Genomic DNA, 20,039 nt, shown 5'->3' on the forward strand with positions numbered 1-20,039 from the left:
TCCGCCCCCTCAGCGGGAAGCTCCCAGCGGCGCTGGGCAAGGCTGGGGCGGGCCGAGGCGCTCGGCGAGGGCCGGAGTCGGCGGGGAAACCCCGCGGCTCCCCGCGGCCCCCCTCAGCCGAGAGGCGGGACGGGACGGTCACAACCCCCTCACAGCGGGAAGCGCCCGCCCAGCGCTGCCCCCCGCGGCGGGACGCACCAAGACCCGCGGAACCGGGGGGGGGGTTAGGCCAGTGGGGAGGGGTCTCCCCGCCCCGAGCCACGGAATGGATGTTTCCGACCGCGCGCCCCTCCTCTGGAGTGCCGTCACGGCGCTGCTGGCCAATGGGAGAGCGGCTCCCCCGCCACGTGAGGGTGTCTTCCCCCCCGCCCCCCCCCCCGGGTCAGCGCGCAGCCGGGGGCGGGGGAGTCCCGCGCGCAGTGGCCCCTCCCGCCCCCGACACTGTTTGTCCTCGCACGTGCGGCCCGTCACGTGACGGGGAGGGAACCCGGCCCCGCGCGCCCTCCGCCTGGGAGCGGAAGTCCCCCGTATCTATGGTTCCGAAGGGGGAAGAGCGTCCTCCCGTCTCTATGGTCGCGCCGGCACCGCGGGGCCGACGGGAGGCTGGCGGACTATGCACATTTTTCCCTCATTACCTCACGAGCGGGGAGGAGGCTGCCGGGATAGCGGAGGACCTTCCCTCGGCCTCGCTCCAGTCCTCCAGCTCCCCTCGCTGCCTCGGCGGCCCCGGGAAGCCCGGCTGCCGGCCCGGCCGCGGCGGGCCCTGCCCCCCCGACCCCCGCCCGCCGGGCCCGCTTCTCCGGGGAGCCTCGCCCAGGCCTATGGCTCCATGAGGCGGGAGAAGGAGGAGGCGGCGGCGGCGGGGCAGCAGCGGCGGCGGCTGGGCTGAGGCGGAGGAGAAGCCGCGTCCGGCCCGGGACGGGTGCAGGAGGTGGGCGAGCCGGGAGCGGGGGGTGAGGGGGGGAAGGCGCCGGCGCCCCGCCCGCCCCGGCGGCAGGGAAGGGGTTAAGGGGGAGGGGGGTGTCCCGCTCACTGGCGCCCCCTGGCGGCGGCGGTTCTGCCCCCCGGGGGGCCGGCCGGGCTGCGCCCGCGGGGGGAGCGGGGCCGAGGCGCGGCGGCTTCCCGGGCGCGTCCCCGGCGCGGGGCTGGCGGGACCCCCGGGACAGCCGCCGGAAAGTTTGTGTCTGAGCGCCCGGGGCTCATCCCACGCCGGGGAGGGGGGGCGGCCCTTGTGCTCCGCGGGCGGGGGCTGCCCCGGCGCCGGGGGCGGTGTTCCGGCGGGGAGCCGGCGGGCGGCTGGGGAGCGCCGGCAGCGCGGCGGTGCGGCGGGTCCCCCGCGGGTCCCGTCACGAAGTAGCGGGCTGGGGCCCGTCGCAGGGTCAGCATCGCTCCGGCTGAACCGCGCTGTTGGGGCAGAAGGCGCTGCCCCGGGCGGGCCGAGCGCGGAGGCGGGCGGGCGGCGGAGCCCCTCGGCGGGCGGCGGAGCCCCTCGGCGGGCGGCGGAGCCCCTCGGCGGGCAGCGGAGCCCCTCGCCGGAGCCGGCCGGGGCAGCCGCCTGGGTTAGGCCCCTTCTGCCTGCTGCAGGGCTGGGCAATGGAGGAGAGCAGACCGCTTTTCTGCCCCCCTGCCACGTCCTCAGCTTAAAATGAAGAGTTGTGGTCTCAAGGGAATAAATGAATTATTTCCCCCGAACGCGGCCAGCCTGCAGTGGTGACTTGAGGAGGCTCATCTATCCCGGCAGCTTCACTGAGCCATAGCAGCTTAACTTTCAGTAGGCACTGAAGAAAATTACATGTTTGCTTTGTCAGTTATACTTTTCCTTCCCCCCCCCCCCTTTTTTTTTTTTTGTTATGAAGATAGAGATCAAAGGAACAAGGATAATTCTCATTAGGTCTTGTAAATTGTTCCTCATGCAGATTATCTTTCTAAAACCTCGAGGTGAGGATTCCTAAGCAGAGTAAGCGCTGCAAGTGTACGTGTTCTGTGTGGAGAGGCACGTCTCTCAACACCTCTCATACCAGTCCTGGTTCAGTTCAGGGTCATACGACTCTTACGATGGCTGATGAAGCTGCACAGATAAAAGTTTATGTTTTTTGCATGTGCAGAGAAGGAAGGGAGTTGTCATACCATGAATTCCAGTGCATATCACACTGCCCCCAGTCTCTGCATGTTCAGCCATTAGTTAAATCCTTGGAAGAGTTAGAGGGGTGCTCTGGTGGTTAAAGAAGGAGCCTGGTACTCTCAGGAGCTGTGTGTGACGTCCAGTTTTCCACAGTGTGCTCTGTGACTTACATGTCTGTGCTTTTAGCCCCCTTTGACAGATGGGGAACTGTTTTTCCCTCCCTCTGTGTGTTTAGATCTCACGGTGATGATGGTATTACACTTAGTGAAGTTCCTGCTGTTGACATGTGGTCCTTGCCTATCATCTTCATTCATTATTGTCTGCGTAGGCTTTCCTCCCTGTATTTGTTCCACGCCTTCTTGCGATGCAAAACACTGTTCTGGGTTTTTTTAATATCCTGTTTCCTGCCATTACCACTTCCCTCTGTTCAGACTGTGCTCAGTCTTCAGCTCGTCCTCTCCTGCATGTCCTGACTGTACACCCTACGTGTTTACTTGTGAGCACTATTGATTGTCTTAATCCTAGAAAGTAAATGCCGATTCTAGTTCTTGGGGTCTGGAAAATGGTCTGTTGTTTAGAAAATGGTGGTTCAATGCTTGTAGTGTCTCTGTGTCTTGCTGAGGCTAGCGCTAAATCAAGGGCAGCACCCCTGGGAGTCCAGCCCCGAAGGTGTCCTTCGGAGCTGTTGTCATTCTTCTGTCGAGGACGGGGAAGCAATTGTGGTTTTGCAATAGCTTGTTTGCCGTGGGTGCAGGCATTGGCCGAGGGGGAAGGGGTGATCCGGGGAAGGAGTGGATGGGGTATATCTGTACTCCAAAGTCTTTTTGTCTTTTTTTTCTTCTGTTCTCCCACAGCTTCATTCCATTTATGAGAAGGCTGGTTATGTTTTTTTTGTGATGAGCGGCCTATTAAAGCGTTCAGCACACCTCATCAACAACTTTAAAAGTGTGATTTCATGCATGTTGTGTACACACTCTTTGAATTTATGTGCAAAAGCACCCATTTTGCTTGCTGAACTGGTTTTTGTTCTGTGCTTAGTTGCGCATTATGAGGGTTTTCTTCCTCTTTTTGTTGAAAAAGCAAACCTCTCTGACACCTTAGCAGAAGCAAGGAAGCAGCTGTTGGTTTTCCACCTGTAACTGTTTTGTGTATTGCTTTTTTTTTTCCCGCCTCCTCTTTTGCCAGGGTTCTGCAGTGCTCCAGGCAGCGAGTTTTGAAGCAGGATGGGAAAAAGACGCTGTGTTCCTCCACTTGAGCCCAAGCTGGCAGCTGGCTGTTGTGGGGTAAAGAAGCCCAAATTGTCTGGGAGTGGAACGCACAGTCATGGGAATCAGGCCACAACTGTACCAGGCTCCAGTTCAGGTCCTCTTCAGAACCACCAGCATACAGATGGGAATAATGGAAGGGAGAACGTATCTGACTTGACTTTGGGCCCAGGAAATTCCCCAATTACTCGAATGAATCCCACTTCAGGAGCTCTGAGCCCACTTACTCGGCCCAATGGAACTGCCAACAGCACCAAGAACCTGGTGGTGACAGCAGAGATGTGCTGCTACTGCTTTGATGTACTCTACTGTCATCTCTATGGTTTCCCTCAGCCACGACTTCCTCGATTTACCAATGATCCCTAGTGAGTAAATCCGTGTGCGGGAGGAAAGCTGAGAAACCAGCATCCAGAGCTGTGGTTTGGTTGGGGAGGGATGAAGGGTTTCCTCTGGAAAATGGGAAAACTGGTATGCAGGGAGGAAGGGGTGCGTTCTGCTGCTTGCTTCCTCTACCAGAAACAAAAAATAATGCACTGTAAGTGCACGAGAAGAGTAAAAACATTCTGTTATATTTGTTGGTGGAGATGAGTGGAGCTTTGAAGAGTGGCCTTCAAGGGAGAACGCGCTTAGCTCTGCAGGAAGAGAGCTAGGCAAAATATGAGGAAGTGTGGGGCTTCTTCAGCTCACAGTCTGACGTGTTGCACGAGTCGTTGCATACTTTACTGAGGAGTGCAAACCCACTTCATGATAACATTCTGTTAAAGGTGGCTCCCTTTGTAAATGGATTCCTCTGTAAAAAATTTACTGCTCTGTGCCTCCCATAAAATTGTACTAAAAGAATGAGTGAAACGGAAATTAGAGTGTTCGGAAAACAGTAAATAATGTCATTAATTTGAAGAGGATCCTGCTTCAAATGTCAGGCACTAACTTGGTGAAGGGACAAGGGGAGAAACTTCCTTCTGCGAAGCAAATAGAAAGGCAATAAAGTAAGAAGCTGAAACAAGTTCCTGGCTCATCCTGAAACAAGTGCTGAGCTGGTGAGAGTTGGACGAGGACACTCACAAGGGTGTTCAGTTGTCCAAGTTAATGGGTTTAGCAGGGAGGGGAACCAAAAATTTGCCAGTTGTGGAACTGACAATATGGAGATAGTGCTAGTTGGGCAATACGGGGAGAAACGGAGAGTGAACTGTCAAGGACGACAACAAGGTTAAGAAGAAAGGAGGTGTGTATGAGAAGTGAGGAGAAGGATTTATGAAGCTATTTCTCTTTGGTGAGATTTAGCTAATGTTTATCTGAAGGTTGAATGCGTAGGTGTGGAAATGTTAATGTTGTTAAAATGTTTGGTGGAAGAATTATATGGGAAAGATCAATGACAGATACACCTTCTGACACTCCTCCAGGGGCCACCTCCAGAACAATAGATAAAATAAAAAGTTGTTGACATCCTTAATTTAAGTTAATGAATTTTAAATTGATGTAAAGGAACAATGGCTTAAACAGGTCAAGGACTTTTTCCATGTATTTTATGTCTCCCCACCTTATTGGCTGCCAGTGTAGATGTAGGTTGTGCTTCCATGCAGTTATTATCTGAGCAGGATTATGGATACGTGTTCTGAATGCTACCGCAGACGAGGCTGTTTAATATTGTAAATACAAGTGAATGGAGAAATACCCTGGACTAGAATATAGAATAGTTCCAGGGACTCTCCAAACTGAACTATTTCTGATGTTGTTTTTCATACCTAAGCTACGTAGGCTCCTTTTAGAAAAGGATACCTTAGGCTGCTTGTTATTTTGTCACTTGAAAAGCAAAGGGGTTTTGTTGCTGTTGTTCTGTTCTTAAGTCAGTAAGAGAGATTATTTTATACAGCTTCATTATTTTGGGGTTAAAGGAGATTTCTAGCTGGATTTTGTTGCCGTTTCTGTTGACTAGTTGCAAAAAGGGTGTTCTTTTGGGAATCTCAGCTGAATTTTATGCCAAAATGTGAAAAGTTAAAAATTGTTCATTAGGCATTTCTGTGCTGATAATTTAAAAGCCTTTTAGATCAGCACTCCAAAGCAAAACCTGCTCTTCTCTTTTCTTCCCCTCCAGGCAAATGCCTACCTGAATTTTCTTGTGTTTCAGCATTTGTGCTGTTGCTTCTAGCAAATAGTTGTATGTACCTGTGACGGACAGAGTTTGTATGCCTTAAACAACTTGTTTGACAACTCTGGCTGGAGGAGGGTATGCATACTACAGAGGCCTGCAAGTCTGGCAAGAGATAAGGGTCTTGGGAACAGAACAATACCCCTGCTGTGCCTTAATTGTTGTGATTTACAACTCTGGCTGGAGGAAGAGATAAGTCCTGCGGAGGCGGGATGGTATCTTTTCCTTGGGACCAGCCTACATGTGCAACAACTTTGCAAGGCCTCAGCCACGCTTGTGCAGAAGCGGGGTCATACAGCGGACACCACAACTAGGGGATCACGACCACCAGACACCCCTTGGGGGACCACCGACTCATTTCGAGAACAATCTAAGACTGCAAAGCGCAGGCGTCCCAATTAGCATGGGAAGCGAGCAGAGGGGGGGAGACAAGAGGGATGTTACCACCCTCTCCTATCTCGCATGCAAATGACCTAAAGTATTTAGACCTTCTCCCTTGGGATGCTGGCGCGCGCTCCCGCCCGCCACCTGAGGACCGATCCTGCGAGCGATTTACTGGAGGATCAACTCTGCAAGCAACCTACCAACTCTACAGACAACTTACATCGCTGGATCCAAGGGTGGTGATCTCTCTTTTTCTCTCTCTCATAGTCTCTATCCTCTTTCTCTTTTCCTTTTTCCTTTTCTCTCTTTTCTCAGTGCCTTCAGAAACCCAAGACGCTTACAACCGTGCAACTTTCCCTGTATTAATAAATTGTTCTTAATTTCATACCAGTTATTTGGTGTCGTTTCACCTTAATTTACTCCAAGGGATTTATGAACTAGTTGCGACCAGGTCGTAACAGTACCGTAGGGAAAAGCATGGGGTTTGCTCTCTTGTAGAGCAGCACACAGGGATGATCTATCACACTTGAGACAGTAACGTAATGAACTTCAAGCCAAATGTTATCAAATATAAGAGTAAGGAAAGTGAAAATAGAGAAATAATTTGCACATAACATAATTAATGTTGATGTAAGATGTCTTTGAACAAAACAAAGGTATATACCAGAAGTCTCTCTGGACAGACAGAAAAGAGTCTGTTGATGGAAAGAACAGAAAGATGCACAGGTTTGTCCTGACCTATTTCTCAGGTAACAGATCTTTTAAATTGGTGCTGAACCATAAAGATAAAAGTAGTCTGAAGGTCAGGATTCTGCATAAACAGTATAAAACCACAAAAGTTACAGGGTTATGACATGAAAACCATCGTGAATTCCAGTTACCATCTTGAGAGGATATGCACATGGACAACAATCTTGATGGGAATTTTGGAGCTGGTAGATACCTATGGAGGGATAGATACCTAAGGGAACCTTACATGACGTCCACAAATCAATGGAGAGAAGGCAGCATTGCAAGACTTGTAGTTATGTCTGAATTAACTTGGTAAATGAAGAAAATATCCCCTTTGCTATTCAGGTTACGGGAAAAAATGACAATTTTGAAGCTGTATGGCATGCAAATAGTTAAATGGTTACTTCTTCCATTTATGTACTTCAGTCTTTGATTTTTTTTTAATAGTAGGTATTACAAACTGGTACTAAAAGTACACCATGCAAGTTTCTAGTTGCCATGCAAGGCAAATAAGAAGATACTTGTATGATTAATATCTATACTGTAACAGGTTTTTTCCTAGTACAAGCTAAATTCTAATTTGAACAAACTATATTTTGCTACTTTGTAGTTGCAGTTGGAGAAGCTAGTTTTTACTTCCTGAAATTCCCCTCTCCTCAGCCTAGCAAACTCTCATCAAACACACCTACGTAGGATGTTGTGGCTGGGGGAGAAACGGTTGCCATAATCTGCTGAGGATGTGACTGCAAAGTACCAGTAAGTGCTCTTGGGTGAACACGGGCAACAGATTGTTGGGATTTTTCTCAGTGCATCTGGGAAATACACTTTTCAAGGAGGGGCTATGGAACAATTGACTTATTGTCAGCTGCACCTGCAATTTGCTAAGCACATTTATTCTTCAGATACAGAAACAACATCTTTTCTAAAGTGAAAAACTTTGTAACAGTGAAATTTTATGTACTTGTACAGAATCATATGTCTTTTTTTATGCCTCAGTTGTTATGACCACAGTGAAAAATTGTTTAAAATGTGCTTTAAGATATTTTAAAATGATAGCTGCCTTAATGTAATTATCCTGTCCTTTCGGGTAATATCTCTTCTATTATAGATGCAGAAAGCTGTGTCACAGCTCAGTGGAAACATCCTTTCTTTTTTTTTTTTTTCATAAGGGGAAAGAGGTGAATTGGAAATGTGAACCTGTAATTTGAATCGAAGAAGAGAAGGAACTTGCTTAGATTTGTATTCTGTCAGTGATGCTTTTCATTTTCTACCTTCCCTTTTCTGCTTGGGGTGAGTGTCACGTGGGCTAAGTAATGGTTTCAAAACTTTAATTAGATTAAGCTAAATTTCCACTGAGCTTGTGACAGTAATGCTTCTCAGAAATCTCCTTTGTTAAGTTTAGTATCTTTTTTTGGTAAGCTTTCTAATGTATCTTGTTACACTCCGTTTCTGTTTTCTGTTTCAACATATGGTAGCTAGATTAAAGTGTAGAGGAGTGATATCCCGCAAGTGCCTTGAAGTGTTGTTGGAAAACTAGAACAGTAAATCCTCTGTCTTGGTCGAGCAACCATAAGGTGGCTGATGGTTGTGGAAGAATGTTTCTGCTTCCTCTGTGGGCAAAGTACTTCACAATTATCACTTAAAGGCTGTTTGCTATTTTGGGTAGTACTTCTGCCATTGGTCACAGCTGGTAACTAGATCCTGAATGATGGATTTATGCTGTGATAGAGTGTTTTAATTCCATCGTTGCTCTGAGGAACATCACTGGGCGTTGCTTTATCACTACAGTTTAAATTATGTTCTAACTGCTTAGACATAAGAAGCTCTGTTGCCTGTATCTGAGAAATCATCCACACTCCATGCTGGTTTTGTTGTCCGAACAGAATCTCTTGGTACTTTTTGTGATGTTTGCTGCAAAGAGATACTGCTTACAAGAGCTTCAAGAGTTCGAGGAGTGTCTGAGCTCTGTTGTAGGATCAGTTATTCTGTCTTCATGTTTTAGAACTTCTGTCATTGCTTGTTTAATCTCAGAAAATTATTTTCTTAACCGCATGTTTTCTATCGTATTACTTATCTTTTGAAGTTCAATAGAAATCCGCAGACTGATGTTTGGAGTCATTAATGACTAACTTTCTCATTTATGCTTGGGTTCGAAATGACCACATCTTGTATTCAGTACTCTGCAATCTGAAAAAGTAAGCTCATTCATCCTGTTTTTATAATTAGATCAGCCTTGCAAAATTTTCCAGATGTTCGGACATTCTTGTAGAGCTGCAGCCACCACTGTCCTTTCTTTACTGTTTCTCTCTACAGCTGTTTGCAACTTCACTCACTGCTGTCAAGTGAACTTTTTGCGTTTAATATTCACAGTTGTCTTTACCTGTTTACCTCTTTGCAGAGCTCTTCTGAATACTGTTGTTCTGAACTTCTTAATTTTTGGGGCTTAATCATGGCTTCAAGTTTAACAGATTGAAATGAGCCTACTGAATTTGAGAATCTACTGTTATGCCTGTAAATTCATGATAGTAGACAGGGAAATGGAAATCCATGTGATGTTTGAGTAGGAACAATAATAGTGATTTAGATATGTGTTCAACAGGAGAGAATCTGCGTAAATATAAATCAAATGTAAGGTAAATAAAGGTTGTGAACATAAACTGTTTGAGCACTAGGGATGGACCCAGAAGTCAGATCCTCATGGAAGTAACAGGGAAAAAAAAAACCCAGGCTTCCTTTCTATCCCTAAAAAACTCCCCAGCTTTTATTGCAAACCTGAATTATAGATGGTTTGTAGAATGCTTGGGGATCCTTCGGGTTCAATGGTACGATAAATAAGTAATCTTATTTGCTTCACCTACATTAATTTTTATAGGGATTGTAATGTAAACTACTGGATGCTACTAAGTGAGGCCATTACTCACAGAGGTAATCAGTGGGGTCAAATAAACGCATTGCTCATTAGAAGACAGCACAGAGTCTGGCCAGGAAGGTGTTGGTGGAGAGCTTACAGAGTACTGGTGCAGAGAAGGGAGTATGCTGAAAAGGTGGGGGGAGATGTTGGGTTTTGCAACTCGGGGTGTATGGGTGTGGGTTTTCATTATTGCTAGATAGTAGGTAAGAAAACGTGCCTGTTGGGGTTTATTAGATGGAGAGAAAGCAAGTGCACGCATATGTGCTCTTTTACACCTTGTTGGTCTCCCCTTAGCAACCAAATATTTCTAGAGGCTGGAGTATTTCTCTTCTTTGCCTTTTCAGTCCACTCTTTGTGACGTGGAAAACGGGGCGAGACAAGCGGCTTCGTGGCTGCATTGGGACCTTTTCAGCCATGAATCTTCACTCAGGACTCAGGGAATACACATTAACCAGGTAATTATGTTGAAAATGAAATAAATCTGAAATTAGTTTAATTTGCTGAAGATCTATAAGGATTCAAGGTTAAGATGTTGGATCGACATAGTTCAATTTAATATGCTTCACAATAACATAAACCTGAGAAGTGTGTGATAGTTAGGGTGAGGTAATATATCAGGATTTAGTGGAACATCTTTGCAATCGGTGAATTTTGGTTCGTGTTTTAAGGCTAATGTCGAATCTGTCTTGCATGCTAACAGTCGTGATATCTTACGTAGCACATGATTACGCTCCAGCTGCAGTAAGTGGAGGACAGCGAGCGTCAGGAACCTTGCGCTGTTCTCTGCATATTACAGTTCATTAGATTAGGAAGACATGCAAATCACTTTCTCTGCCGTAGCAAAGAGAAACATGTTTCACGGAGGCATAATCAAAAAGGGAGTAATTGAGCATCTGACACTTTAATTTGGTGCTTGTATTAGGCAACATATCTTCGCTTTCCTTTAGTGCACTTAAGGACAGCCGATTTCCCCCCCTGACCCGTGAGGAGCTGCCCAAACTCTTCTGCTCTGTCTCCCTCCTCACTAACTTTGAGGATGCCAGTGACTACCTGGACTGGGAGGTGAGAACAGGTGCATTTGGAACTCTGCATCACACTCTCGTTCCGTTCGGGTTCGGGTTAGTACATGGTGATGTGTCTCCTTCATTACAGGGGTGTATGGGGATACAAGGAACTGGGAACAGAAGAAATGGGGCTGGAAAACTAGAAGGGAGGAAGAGGATGGGCTAGCAGTATGCTTTTGGTTGGGGGGGGATCTGAACGGGAATAAAAGACATTAAAGTGTTTTATGGATTTGGCCCAACAGGAGATGGGTGTAAATACATATGTAAAAACCTGGGAAGTATTTTGATGCTGCAAATAGAAACTGGGAATAAAAAGTAGTTCAGACTGAAGGTATTAATCATTTTTAGGACCTTGTACGTGGCAGTATATTTAGTTCAAGAAGGATTAAATAGACTTTGTGGTTGGGCTATTTTAGGCATGACTCTTGTGTAGAGATCTTGTCATTCTTACCCAACATAAGAGATGGAAAACTGTCAGACTTCTGACAAGACTTACTTCAGGAGAAGTGGCAGGGAGACTGGTTAGACTCCTCTGGGAAAGGTGGCAGAGGTCCCTTCTGCTGCTAAGAGATCTGCTTGTGAAACCTGCTCGGCAAGGACAGAGGCGGGGGAAAAGAATGTCCTTATGCAGGCAAAAGCCAAACTGGCCATAGCGAGAGAGCTGTACAGTGTTGTGGGAATGACAACTCGATCATGGTCTCCGTGCTAGCAAACACCTCTTATTTGGCTATTCATTTCCATCTATAGGTTGGGATCCATGGGATCAGAATAGAGTTCATCAATGAGAAAGGTGTCAAACGCACAGCCACGTATTTACCTGAGGTTGCTAAGGAACAAGGTGGGTTTGAGATGGCAGCCAAACACCTCAACACATTGTGTCACAGAACTGGGTAACATAAACCTATGGATTTTGGGTTCGGATTGCAATGCTATCCTCATAGTAGTGCCGTGGAGCCACCAGGCTTAATCTGGATAACTGACACCTGATACAGCTGCTGCTGGGTTTTCGTCTGGCCTTTCTCTCATCCCACATCTGTGCACAGCTGTACCTTAGTGTAAAAATGTTTTAGGGCTTAAGAAATAGAGGATCTCAAAGTATGGATCTTCCAGCTTCATTCAGCGTTGCATCTTTCCTCTTCTATGTTTCTCCCACCAACTAGGATAACTGCAGGCTGCACAGCACCAACAGGAGAGTCCCTTTCCTCCTCATTCTTGCTAAAGTAGCATCCTCCAGATGAGGGCAGGAAACAGGGCCCCTCTGGAGCACACTTCCCACTCAAATATAGTAGCGGTCACCATGGTAACTGCTCAAAATATTGCCTCCTTTCCTCCACCTAGCAGAGTGGAGTGGTCGCATCCTTCTGGCTCTGGGGCAAAAGACTAAGGTAGGAATTTTAACTCTGATCTCTCACATAGCAGTGCACTGTGCTATCACTAGAGCATCAGGTTGATCCCAGTTTGTCTATGTAAAGAGCTAAGTATTATTTTAAGGCTTAGAGAGCTAAACTTGAGTGGCACATGATAAAACAGTTTGGGGGCCCTGCAACAGGAGCAAGGCACAGACCTTTGTAAGAAGAGAGGCCATATGGAAAATGGAATTAACTGTTTTATAGACCAGTTCCAATATGAGTTAAAAGGGGTTGGCATGTGCAGATAGTGTGCATGCATAAGACCACGTATGTCCAGTTCAACACTGGTATTTGTAAAGCTCAGAAGTTTCCTCTTGAGTTGTTTGCTTTTCTAGAGGCCTTTTAATGCATCTCTGATCTTTTTGAAACATCATTTTTATATTGAAAAATTTCCTTTGCTTCTATTTTTCAATAGACTGGGATCAGATCCAGACCATAGACTCCTTACTCAGGAAAGGTGGCTTTAAGGCTCCAATTACCAATGATTTTAGGAAAACGATAAAACTCACCAGGTAAGTCAATGTATTTGTCATCTTCTAATTTTACTTCATAGTGTTTTGTGGGTAATTTAAAGTATTTGTGCATGATGTAAGTCTTCATGCCTCTTTCAGATGAGAGAGGTAGTCTGAAGGACAAAATCATAAATGCCACATGTTAGGCATATAATGTACACAGAATGAAGCGCAATATGTTTGGTCCATGCAGGATCCAAGTCAGCATTTTCTAAGAAAAGAGCGACTGGTTTTAATATTGTCATCCATGTGAAAGATCAAAAGAACTAGAACCTTTGAAAGTTAAAATGGTTGACTTTCCGTTGTGTCTTTACAATGTACTTCCTTTTCTCAGTGTGCTCATCTGTGGATGGTGTAGCTATTTGGAGGTGGCAGCTGTCTTAAAACCAAACCACACTCAAATCTGGCTGGTTTTCAGCTTGCTTTTCTCTACCCCCAGCTGTCCTATTGGTTTCAGCTCCCTTTATGTTAGTAAAAATTGGGACATTCTGGTTTTGTATAGAAACACTAATTTATCAGGTCGTTCCTTACCTCTAGAGAAATGAGATGGGTATGCAGGGTTTTTTTAACAGGAGAGGACAGGATGAAGGTTTTCATTAAAATCTGTGTAACATGGACTTAGTGCAATTCACGACCGCTTTGAAGTTCTCTGTTGTGTCACATGCTTTAGAAGCACCTGGAAATCTCTGGTCTCTCAGAAGGGACTTCACGTTTTGTGAATTCTGATTGTACGACGTGGACTAAGTCACGTACATGCTATAATAAACCTCCCTTTACTCAACTCCATCATTTTCTTTCACTAGCCTTTCAAATGAGAAGATAACCACAAAAGTAAATAATAGTGAAATACTGGTTATTTAGTCTCTGAAACTGAGTCTTCTTCCAGCAAACTTTTCATGCCCTTTTTTTTCCCACAGCAAGTGGATAAACAGAATACAAATTGATCATTTGTTTCCTGGGTGCTACTTCAGGAGTCCCCTTAATTATGCTTGCCTGGAATAGGGCTCAACTTTTGGGACACTGAAGCTAATTCAAGCTTAGATGGGTTATTCAGACTACTGCATGAGGCAATATCAAAGAAAGTAGTTTGTATGAAGTTAGTGGTTTCCTCTTGGTCATTGTTGGCTGTGAGCTAACAGGTGATCTGGGATGAATGTTTTTATGTCTAGTCCCTTCATATTGCGTAGCCCATTTACATTATTTTTTCTCACGCTGTTCCCATAGGTACCGCAGTGAGAAGGTGACAATCAGTTATGCAGAATACATGGCTTCCCGTCAGCATTGTTTCCAGAATGGCACTCTTCATGCCCCTCCCCTCTACAATCATTACTCCTGACACACGGCTGCATGACCAGTCCCACTCCCCAGTTGCTGCCAACGGCTACGACATCATTGGGGCAGATGCCTCCTCTTCCTGGTCCAGTTACTTCTATTACTGCACCATTTTATGATGCTAGCTTCCGTTGCCAAGTCTGCCTTCCAGCTGACCTGGGGGGAGGATGAGAGCATGACAGAACTTCAGGGGCCCAAGCCTTATCTCAGCCTTCCCTCTGAACGGGGGTTCAGTTGGATTGGGGCTCCATGCCTACGAACTGTCGTGAGGTGCAGAAGACCTCTAGGAGTGAACGTGCCGCTTCGGAATGATCCGTTCTTGTGTGTTACCAACACTCCGGAAACTTGAGTTGTTCGTTACAGAAGCCCCCCCAGATCAAGTAGGAGCATTCCCCTGGCAGCCTGGGCAACGGAGTCCAACAAAACATTTTTTAGGTTCTTTTTAATTTTTTTTAACCTCTGGTATTTGTTGTGTACCGAGAGCTGATTGCAGTCCCCGCACATCACAGGCGGACATTATGATATTGGGGAGGGTTGAACATCTGGATAGCACCCCATCCTCATGGACAGAAAACACTGATTAGAGATGTGAAAAGCCTTTGGATGGTATTGCAAATGAATCCATTATTTAAATAAACCCTAGAAGGCTTTAATTATCAGATCCTACTGTAGGTTGGATTCTCTAGAAATCCTCTTGGTTTACAGTTTTCTGGGTTTTTAGACAGAGCTTTGTAATGTAGCCTGCTATGAAACAGAATGCTGTCATGCCTGTAAGAGAGCAACATGGCACATGCTGTGTATGCAAAGAACAAGGTACTTGACTGTCCCTCGACAGTTTTCTGTTACGACCAAGTTTTGTCCAAGTTTGTCCAAACATTTGTAACGGAGCCTGATTGGATTAGGGATGAGGAGAGATTTGCAGGGCATTGACTGTAGTCATACAAGTGAGGCTGGTGACTGAAATTTGTTTAACTTAAGCTAACGGTCTCGGGGACCTTCCTTTTGATAGGGCAGCCTCTTTGGTGTGACTATCAATCTTGAGAACTGTGAGTATTCCGGTTTATAGCAGGCCTATGGAATAGAACTATGTAGTTTCACTGGTAAATTGTTATACAGTTTAGTCATTACCACGTCAAGGCAATGAGTGGGGAAAGCTGTATTACCCAAACAGTGTGAAACTTGTGCATTCTGTGTTTCTTCTCCTGTCACTGATGATTGCAAGAAATACTCTCTTCTAAGAGGAAGATAAGTTACCCAGTTGTTGTTCTGCAGCGCCACTGAGGGATGTCATAAAGTCTAAATTATGACACTCTTTCAGTGAGGTCACTGGACTTCAAAATATAATTTTGGGGTTTGTTTTGTTTTCCAAGTTTCTGGAGGGTCAGCAATGATCAGGAAAGAAAATACAAGTGCATAGCAGAGTCACGGCTGTTTGGTTGCATATGTCTTCAAAGCTTGCTTGTGGGTGGTAATGATGGCTTTTAAAATTGGCTGGTGTTTCAAGCCTGAAATGCTCTCCTGGCATGGCAGGGAATAGGGCTGGTCGAAAGCTCAGAACTGCGTGCTGCTGCTCCTTCTGGTCCTAGAGAAGCAAACAGAATCATGCAGTTTTGCTTCATGTTGGTGTAACATTCTCCCACTGGAGGAGAGAGACATGAGGGAAAGGAGGGGGTCCTATTCTGGATAACGGTGCAATATCGACCCAGCTTTCCTCCTGTACTGGGTCATTCTTACAAATTGCCACTTTTCCCTTGTGATGTTGTTGAAAAGCAATTGAAAATTAAGGGATTGTTTCATGATTTCCTGCTGCTGAGAATAAACCAGTCTTGTTACAAACTCGAGTGGTTTGTAATTACTCTCCTAGGTGCCGTGTAGTGATGGGGGAGGGTGGGGTCAGCTCTGGACATACCATTCACCTTTCAGCTGTCAAACAGTATGATACATAGGGCTACACTCATTACTGTTCAAGTGTTCTATGTTAGAATTTAATTTCTAAAAGGTTTAAAAAAGCAAAAAAATGGTGCTAAAAGTTCACCCCTGAGCACGCTCAGTGAGACTGGTCATGCAGGCATATAGTGCCAGGCTTTTCAACAATATCGGTTCTTTTTCAAATGTTTGCCCTGTTCTGTGTCTTCAACAGTGTATAGTGTTTTCCTGTTTTCATTTTATTTGAATAGGGGATGACTAAGGGGTGGGGTGGGGAGGGTTAGCTGTCATTTTTAAAGAACAGAATTTTAGGATTGAGTAACCTGGTTGGTTTATGCGTGAAGTGGGCCAGATGGTTTGGGACTGGGGAAGCCTTATCCTCTCCCACTTCCATTTCCCCACTCGGTCTGTTTGAAAAAAAAAAAAACAAAAACGCCTCTAAATATGTACGGTGTTCTTGTCTTGTTGCAGTGAGAAGCTAGCAAATCAGAAACACTGGTCTGCTGCCTAAGAAACAGGCCCTCTCAGCTTTAGTCCCATAAGGGTTCAGCTATAAAATCAGTTGAAAAGTGTGTCAATAGTTGAGTTAACTCAGAAAAATGTATGACAAGGACAGGTGGTCTCAGGAAATAATCCCATTTCTAGATCATTACACGGCAGCTATGCATAAGGATGAAAGAGGTGAACTAGAAGCAAAATGTACTTTGAGTTGCCTCAAGCTGGAGGCAACCAAAATCAATGACCAACTGATGTAAGAATTGCTCTGTGGTTACTTGGCTGGGACAGCAGGTTAGAACTACTCCTTCTCGAAGCAACTGTTACCTGGTTTGATCTGGATTTAACTCATCCTTAGAAGCAAGTGCCTTTTGGTCTAGAAGGGCTTATTCTCATGACAACCACAACTGAGAAATAATCTCACTGCAATTATGAATTGTCTTTGTTTTACAGTAACTACAGGAGAATGTCTTTGATCACTGGAGTCTGTCAGTGTTGGAATGTTTCCACTGTGAGGTTCTTAATTTTTTTTTTTTTCATAACGTTCAACAGTCAATCTCAACTGAGGCCATTTCAGTTTGGGAACGTTTTATGGTCAAAATATCATGTATCTACAATTTATGAGAAAAAAAAACCTAAGAAAATCTAAGAGTTCATTTTAACCTTTGCACAGAATAATTTGTTTTCATACTACATTAACAAACATCTGCAATCTTCACTGACTATTAGTGCTGTTTTCTGTTTGTATTCTGGAAACTACATGTTGTTTTGTTGGGGTTTTTTGGTTAATTTATTATTTCCTTAAAGCAGGAGACCTCTTTTGACCTTCAGTGCAGAGATGTCAGACCAATTCTTTGTATTACACTTGGTTGCCTCCTACCTATATAATAACTTCTGAGTGTAAATAATTGAACTCTATCCTCTAATGAAGTATTGTAGAGAATAAATCATAATGGATAAAGATTATTTGTACTGTCCTCTTTATATGGTTTCTCACAGCCGTTATAGGGGATAAGATGAAATCTTTCTCAGCTAGAAAGATGAACAATATACTACATGTATGAAGACCAAACCTCTAAATTAGATTAAACATTCAGAATGAGGGAGGTTGCCAGAATGGGATGACAGCTGTCTGGAAGCACAGAAATAGTCAAGAAAGGCTCGCTAGAAGAAAGTGAGGAAAAACAGTAGGAAAATTAAAAACAAAGATTAAATACATTTCATTAATAATGGCATAGCAAAGTATCTTTGCATCTTGAAGTAATGTTTGTTTGACAATAACTCTCTATTAGTTGTCACGATGGTGAAATCTATAAAACACATACATACAGAATCCTATATCGTACTGAAAATCCTGAATTTGTAAATCTGGCTTAAACTACCAAAATTGATCTTTGGTTGTTTTGTCTTTTAAAATGAACTAATGAAAACAGATTATCTGTACTTCACAGGTTGTAGTTTTCAAGTGATCTAAAAATTTTATTTCAGGAAAAAAACACGCCCACCTTTCTAGATTCTGACTAAATATTTTAATGTTTGCTTTGGGATAGGATCAATTGAGTTGTGTAATAGTTTTGATGTACATACCTCTGGTTTATATGGGTTTTTTTCCCCATACACTTTCAGGTTATTGCTCATTTTATCTATGGCAGATGTATAAAGATCCTGCATTTCCTTCTTTGTGGTTCTTGGGAAGGGCAGCCCAGGATATCAACGAAGAACAGGCATAAGACCCCCCGCAAAAACCCCAACCAAACCAAGGGAGAGGGTAGTTTTGACTTAAATATACTTGAGCAGCTCGTTGACTTCAGTGCAACTACAAAGCAAAATCCTATTTTCAGAAAATATGCTTCTGGTACTAGTAAAGCTAGAAAGCAAAGCCCCTATGCAATATGGGGAGTGGGCTGAGGAGGACTCTGTGGCTGATATGATTTCCAGATGACTCACTGTCAATTCTGAAGTTAACTGTATAACTAGCATCCACTGTTGTCATGTGCCCAGGTTAAGTTATCAAGTATGTTCTCTCAGCTTCTTTGTTGGCTAGAATACAGTGATTTATTTGTATATTTTTATGGCATATGTTTTTTTTTTTTGGTTTCACATTGAATCAGTCAGACATAAAATCTTTGTCCAGTGTCTTCCGTCGTGGTTCTTTCATGCCTGTTGCTTTCTGTAACTGCAGTAACACTCAGCAGCTCGCAGTGAAGATGAGACCAGGTAGAAGGGTATACATATGACTGCACACTGAAATAGTTCAATCCAGACTAAATATAAACCAGGGTAATTCTCCAGAAAATGCTTTCTTCTGTTTGTACTTCTGTTTGAAATAAGAAACAAAATGAATTAGTCATTTAGCACTCACTTCCTCCTATGAACAAATTACAGAAAGGTTAGGAGCAATTTCTACAAGATACTTCAAATGAAGAATACCTGAGCATTTTTATTCTAAACACAAAAAAATAATTTTATTTTTGGACAAAATTTATATTACAAGCTACCTAATTGTGATTGAGAAATATTTGGATATATAATTTTAAATGGCGTAAAAATAAACAAAGATAAAATGGTATTAAAAATGTAAACTTGAATTATACTTTAAGAACACAGATGAAAAAGCATGCGTGTCTCGTACAACAATGGCTATTACAGCACATGGTATTCTGGGGAGGTGATGTTATCTCCACAAGGGTTTTGATCTACTATCACATGCTAGAAATGTTGATGACAATGAAAAAGAGATTTAAGTTTCAATATCCTAATCTTATCACTTATAATCCATTTAAAATGTTGTGTTTTTTTAAAGTTGGGGGTTTTGACACTCCACACAAAATACAGAATTACTGCTAGAAAGCTTAAAAACTGCTAGGAAGATACCGTTTCTTCTGCTGGTGAATTAGAAGGAAAGCATATTACAGAATATGGTTATACTAATAACAGAACATCCTTGTTGTTAGTTCTTCCTACATTTTATTACACAGAGGTATTTAGCGAAGCTTTTTTTAAGATTTGTGTTGGTGCAATTAGTTGTTACTGGATCTGCTTTAAAATTGTGGCGATGTAGAAATTACCACAGTAGGTCAGTCTAACAATCCACTACCTAATATCATGTCTCCAGCAAGCATCAATACTTTTTGCCCTGGAATATGGAATACTAGAGGCTCTGTTCACGATAAATTAGATTTGGCCGAGTCTTTTTTTTTTTTTTAATCAGTTAATTTTTAGGACATGACCGGTAAATATGCCTGAAACTTCCTATTGCCATTCACTTTATTTTAATCTAGCTCATCTTCCTTTTTTATGCACATTTTCCAATCGAATTGATAAATCCTGAAACAGTCATTATTAGTGAGGAAGAAAGCCAGTGCATTTTAAAAATATGAAAGAAAAAGTCAGGTGCTCTGTTATATTTGGTTTGTTGCAGTAGCTGAACAACATTTACTGTGGGGTTTTTTTTTAAGTGTATTTTTACATTTTTTTTTTTTTTTTAAAAAAAAGGGGAGGGAGGAGCAGGTTCCATTCAGGAATGTTCTTATTTGTCTCTGATTTGACTCTTGAGACCTTAACCAAAGACATCAGTGATAATGAACCTTTATCTTTCATGATAGCCTCTTTAGCTGTACTATAAACTCTTGCAAGTATCTGGCTTTCTCTTAATTGTTTTAGTTTTTATATGCTTAAGGAGAACGGATCCTTGGGGAAAAACAAAAGTGAAATGAATAACTTAAACCTCAGCAAGCTACC

General features: G+C 43.9%; 1 protein-coding gene across 2 annotated transcripts; it reads left to right on the forward strand.

The window, feature by feature from the left end:
- Positions 1-475: 475 nt before the first annotated feature.
- Positions 476-16,000, forward strand: AMMECR1L (AMMECR1 like). 2 transcript variants are annotated; one of them, XR_011049898.1, is made up of 8 exons: positions 476-931; positions 3,308-3,752; positions 9,905-10,015; positions 10,508-10,622; positions 11,372-11,462; positions 11,966-12,009; positions 12,449-12,545; positions 13,770-13,856. XR_011049898.1 is itself a non-coding variant. In XM_068421143.1 (7 exons), the coding sequence occupies exons 2-7, from the start codon at positions 3,346-3,348 to the stop codon at positions 13,879-13,881; spliced, it is 933 nt and encodes a 310-aa protein (XP_068277244.1). In that variant the 5' UTR covers positions 479-931; positions 3,308-3,345; the 3' UTR covers positions 13,882-16,000. The 2 variants fall into 2 exon arrangements, 1 of the variants encoding a protein (XP_068277244.1); XM_068421143.1 differs by lacking the exon at positions 11,966-12,009 and having other exon boundaries at positions 479-931; positions 13,770-16,000.
- The last annotated feature ends 4,039 nt before the right edge of the window (positions 16,001-20,039 follow it).

This window comes from Nyctibius grandis, chromosome 32 (genome assembly GCF_013368605.1).
Source record: "Nyctibius grandis isolate bNycGra1 chromosome 32, bNycGra1.pri, whole genome shotgun sequence".
NCBI classification, from domain to species: Eukaryota; Metazoa; Chordata; class Aves; order Nyctibiiformes; family Nyctibiidae; genus Nyctibius; species Nyctibius grandis.

Bases quoted from the DNA above. Each gene is read 5' to 3' on its own strand.
- AMMECR1L (XM_068421143.1), top strand. From the start codon at position 3,346: ATGGGAAAAAGACGCTGTGTTCCTCCACTTGAGCCCAAGCTGGCAGCT. The intron at 10,016-10,507 runs GTAATTATGTTG...GCTTTCCTTTAG, and splicing joins AGGGAATACACATTAACCAG to TGCACTTAAGGACAGCCGAT. The intron at 10,623-11,371 runs GTGAGAACAGGT...TTCCATCTATAG, and splicing joins GTGACTACCTGGACTGGGAG to GTTGGGATCCATGGGATCAG.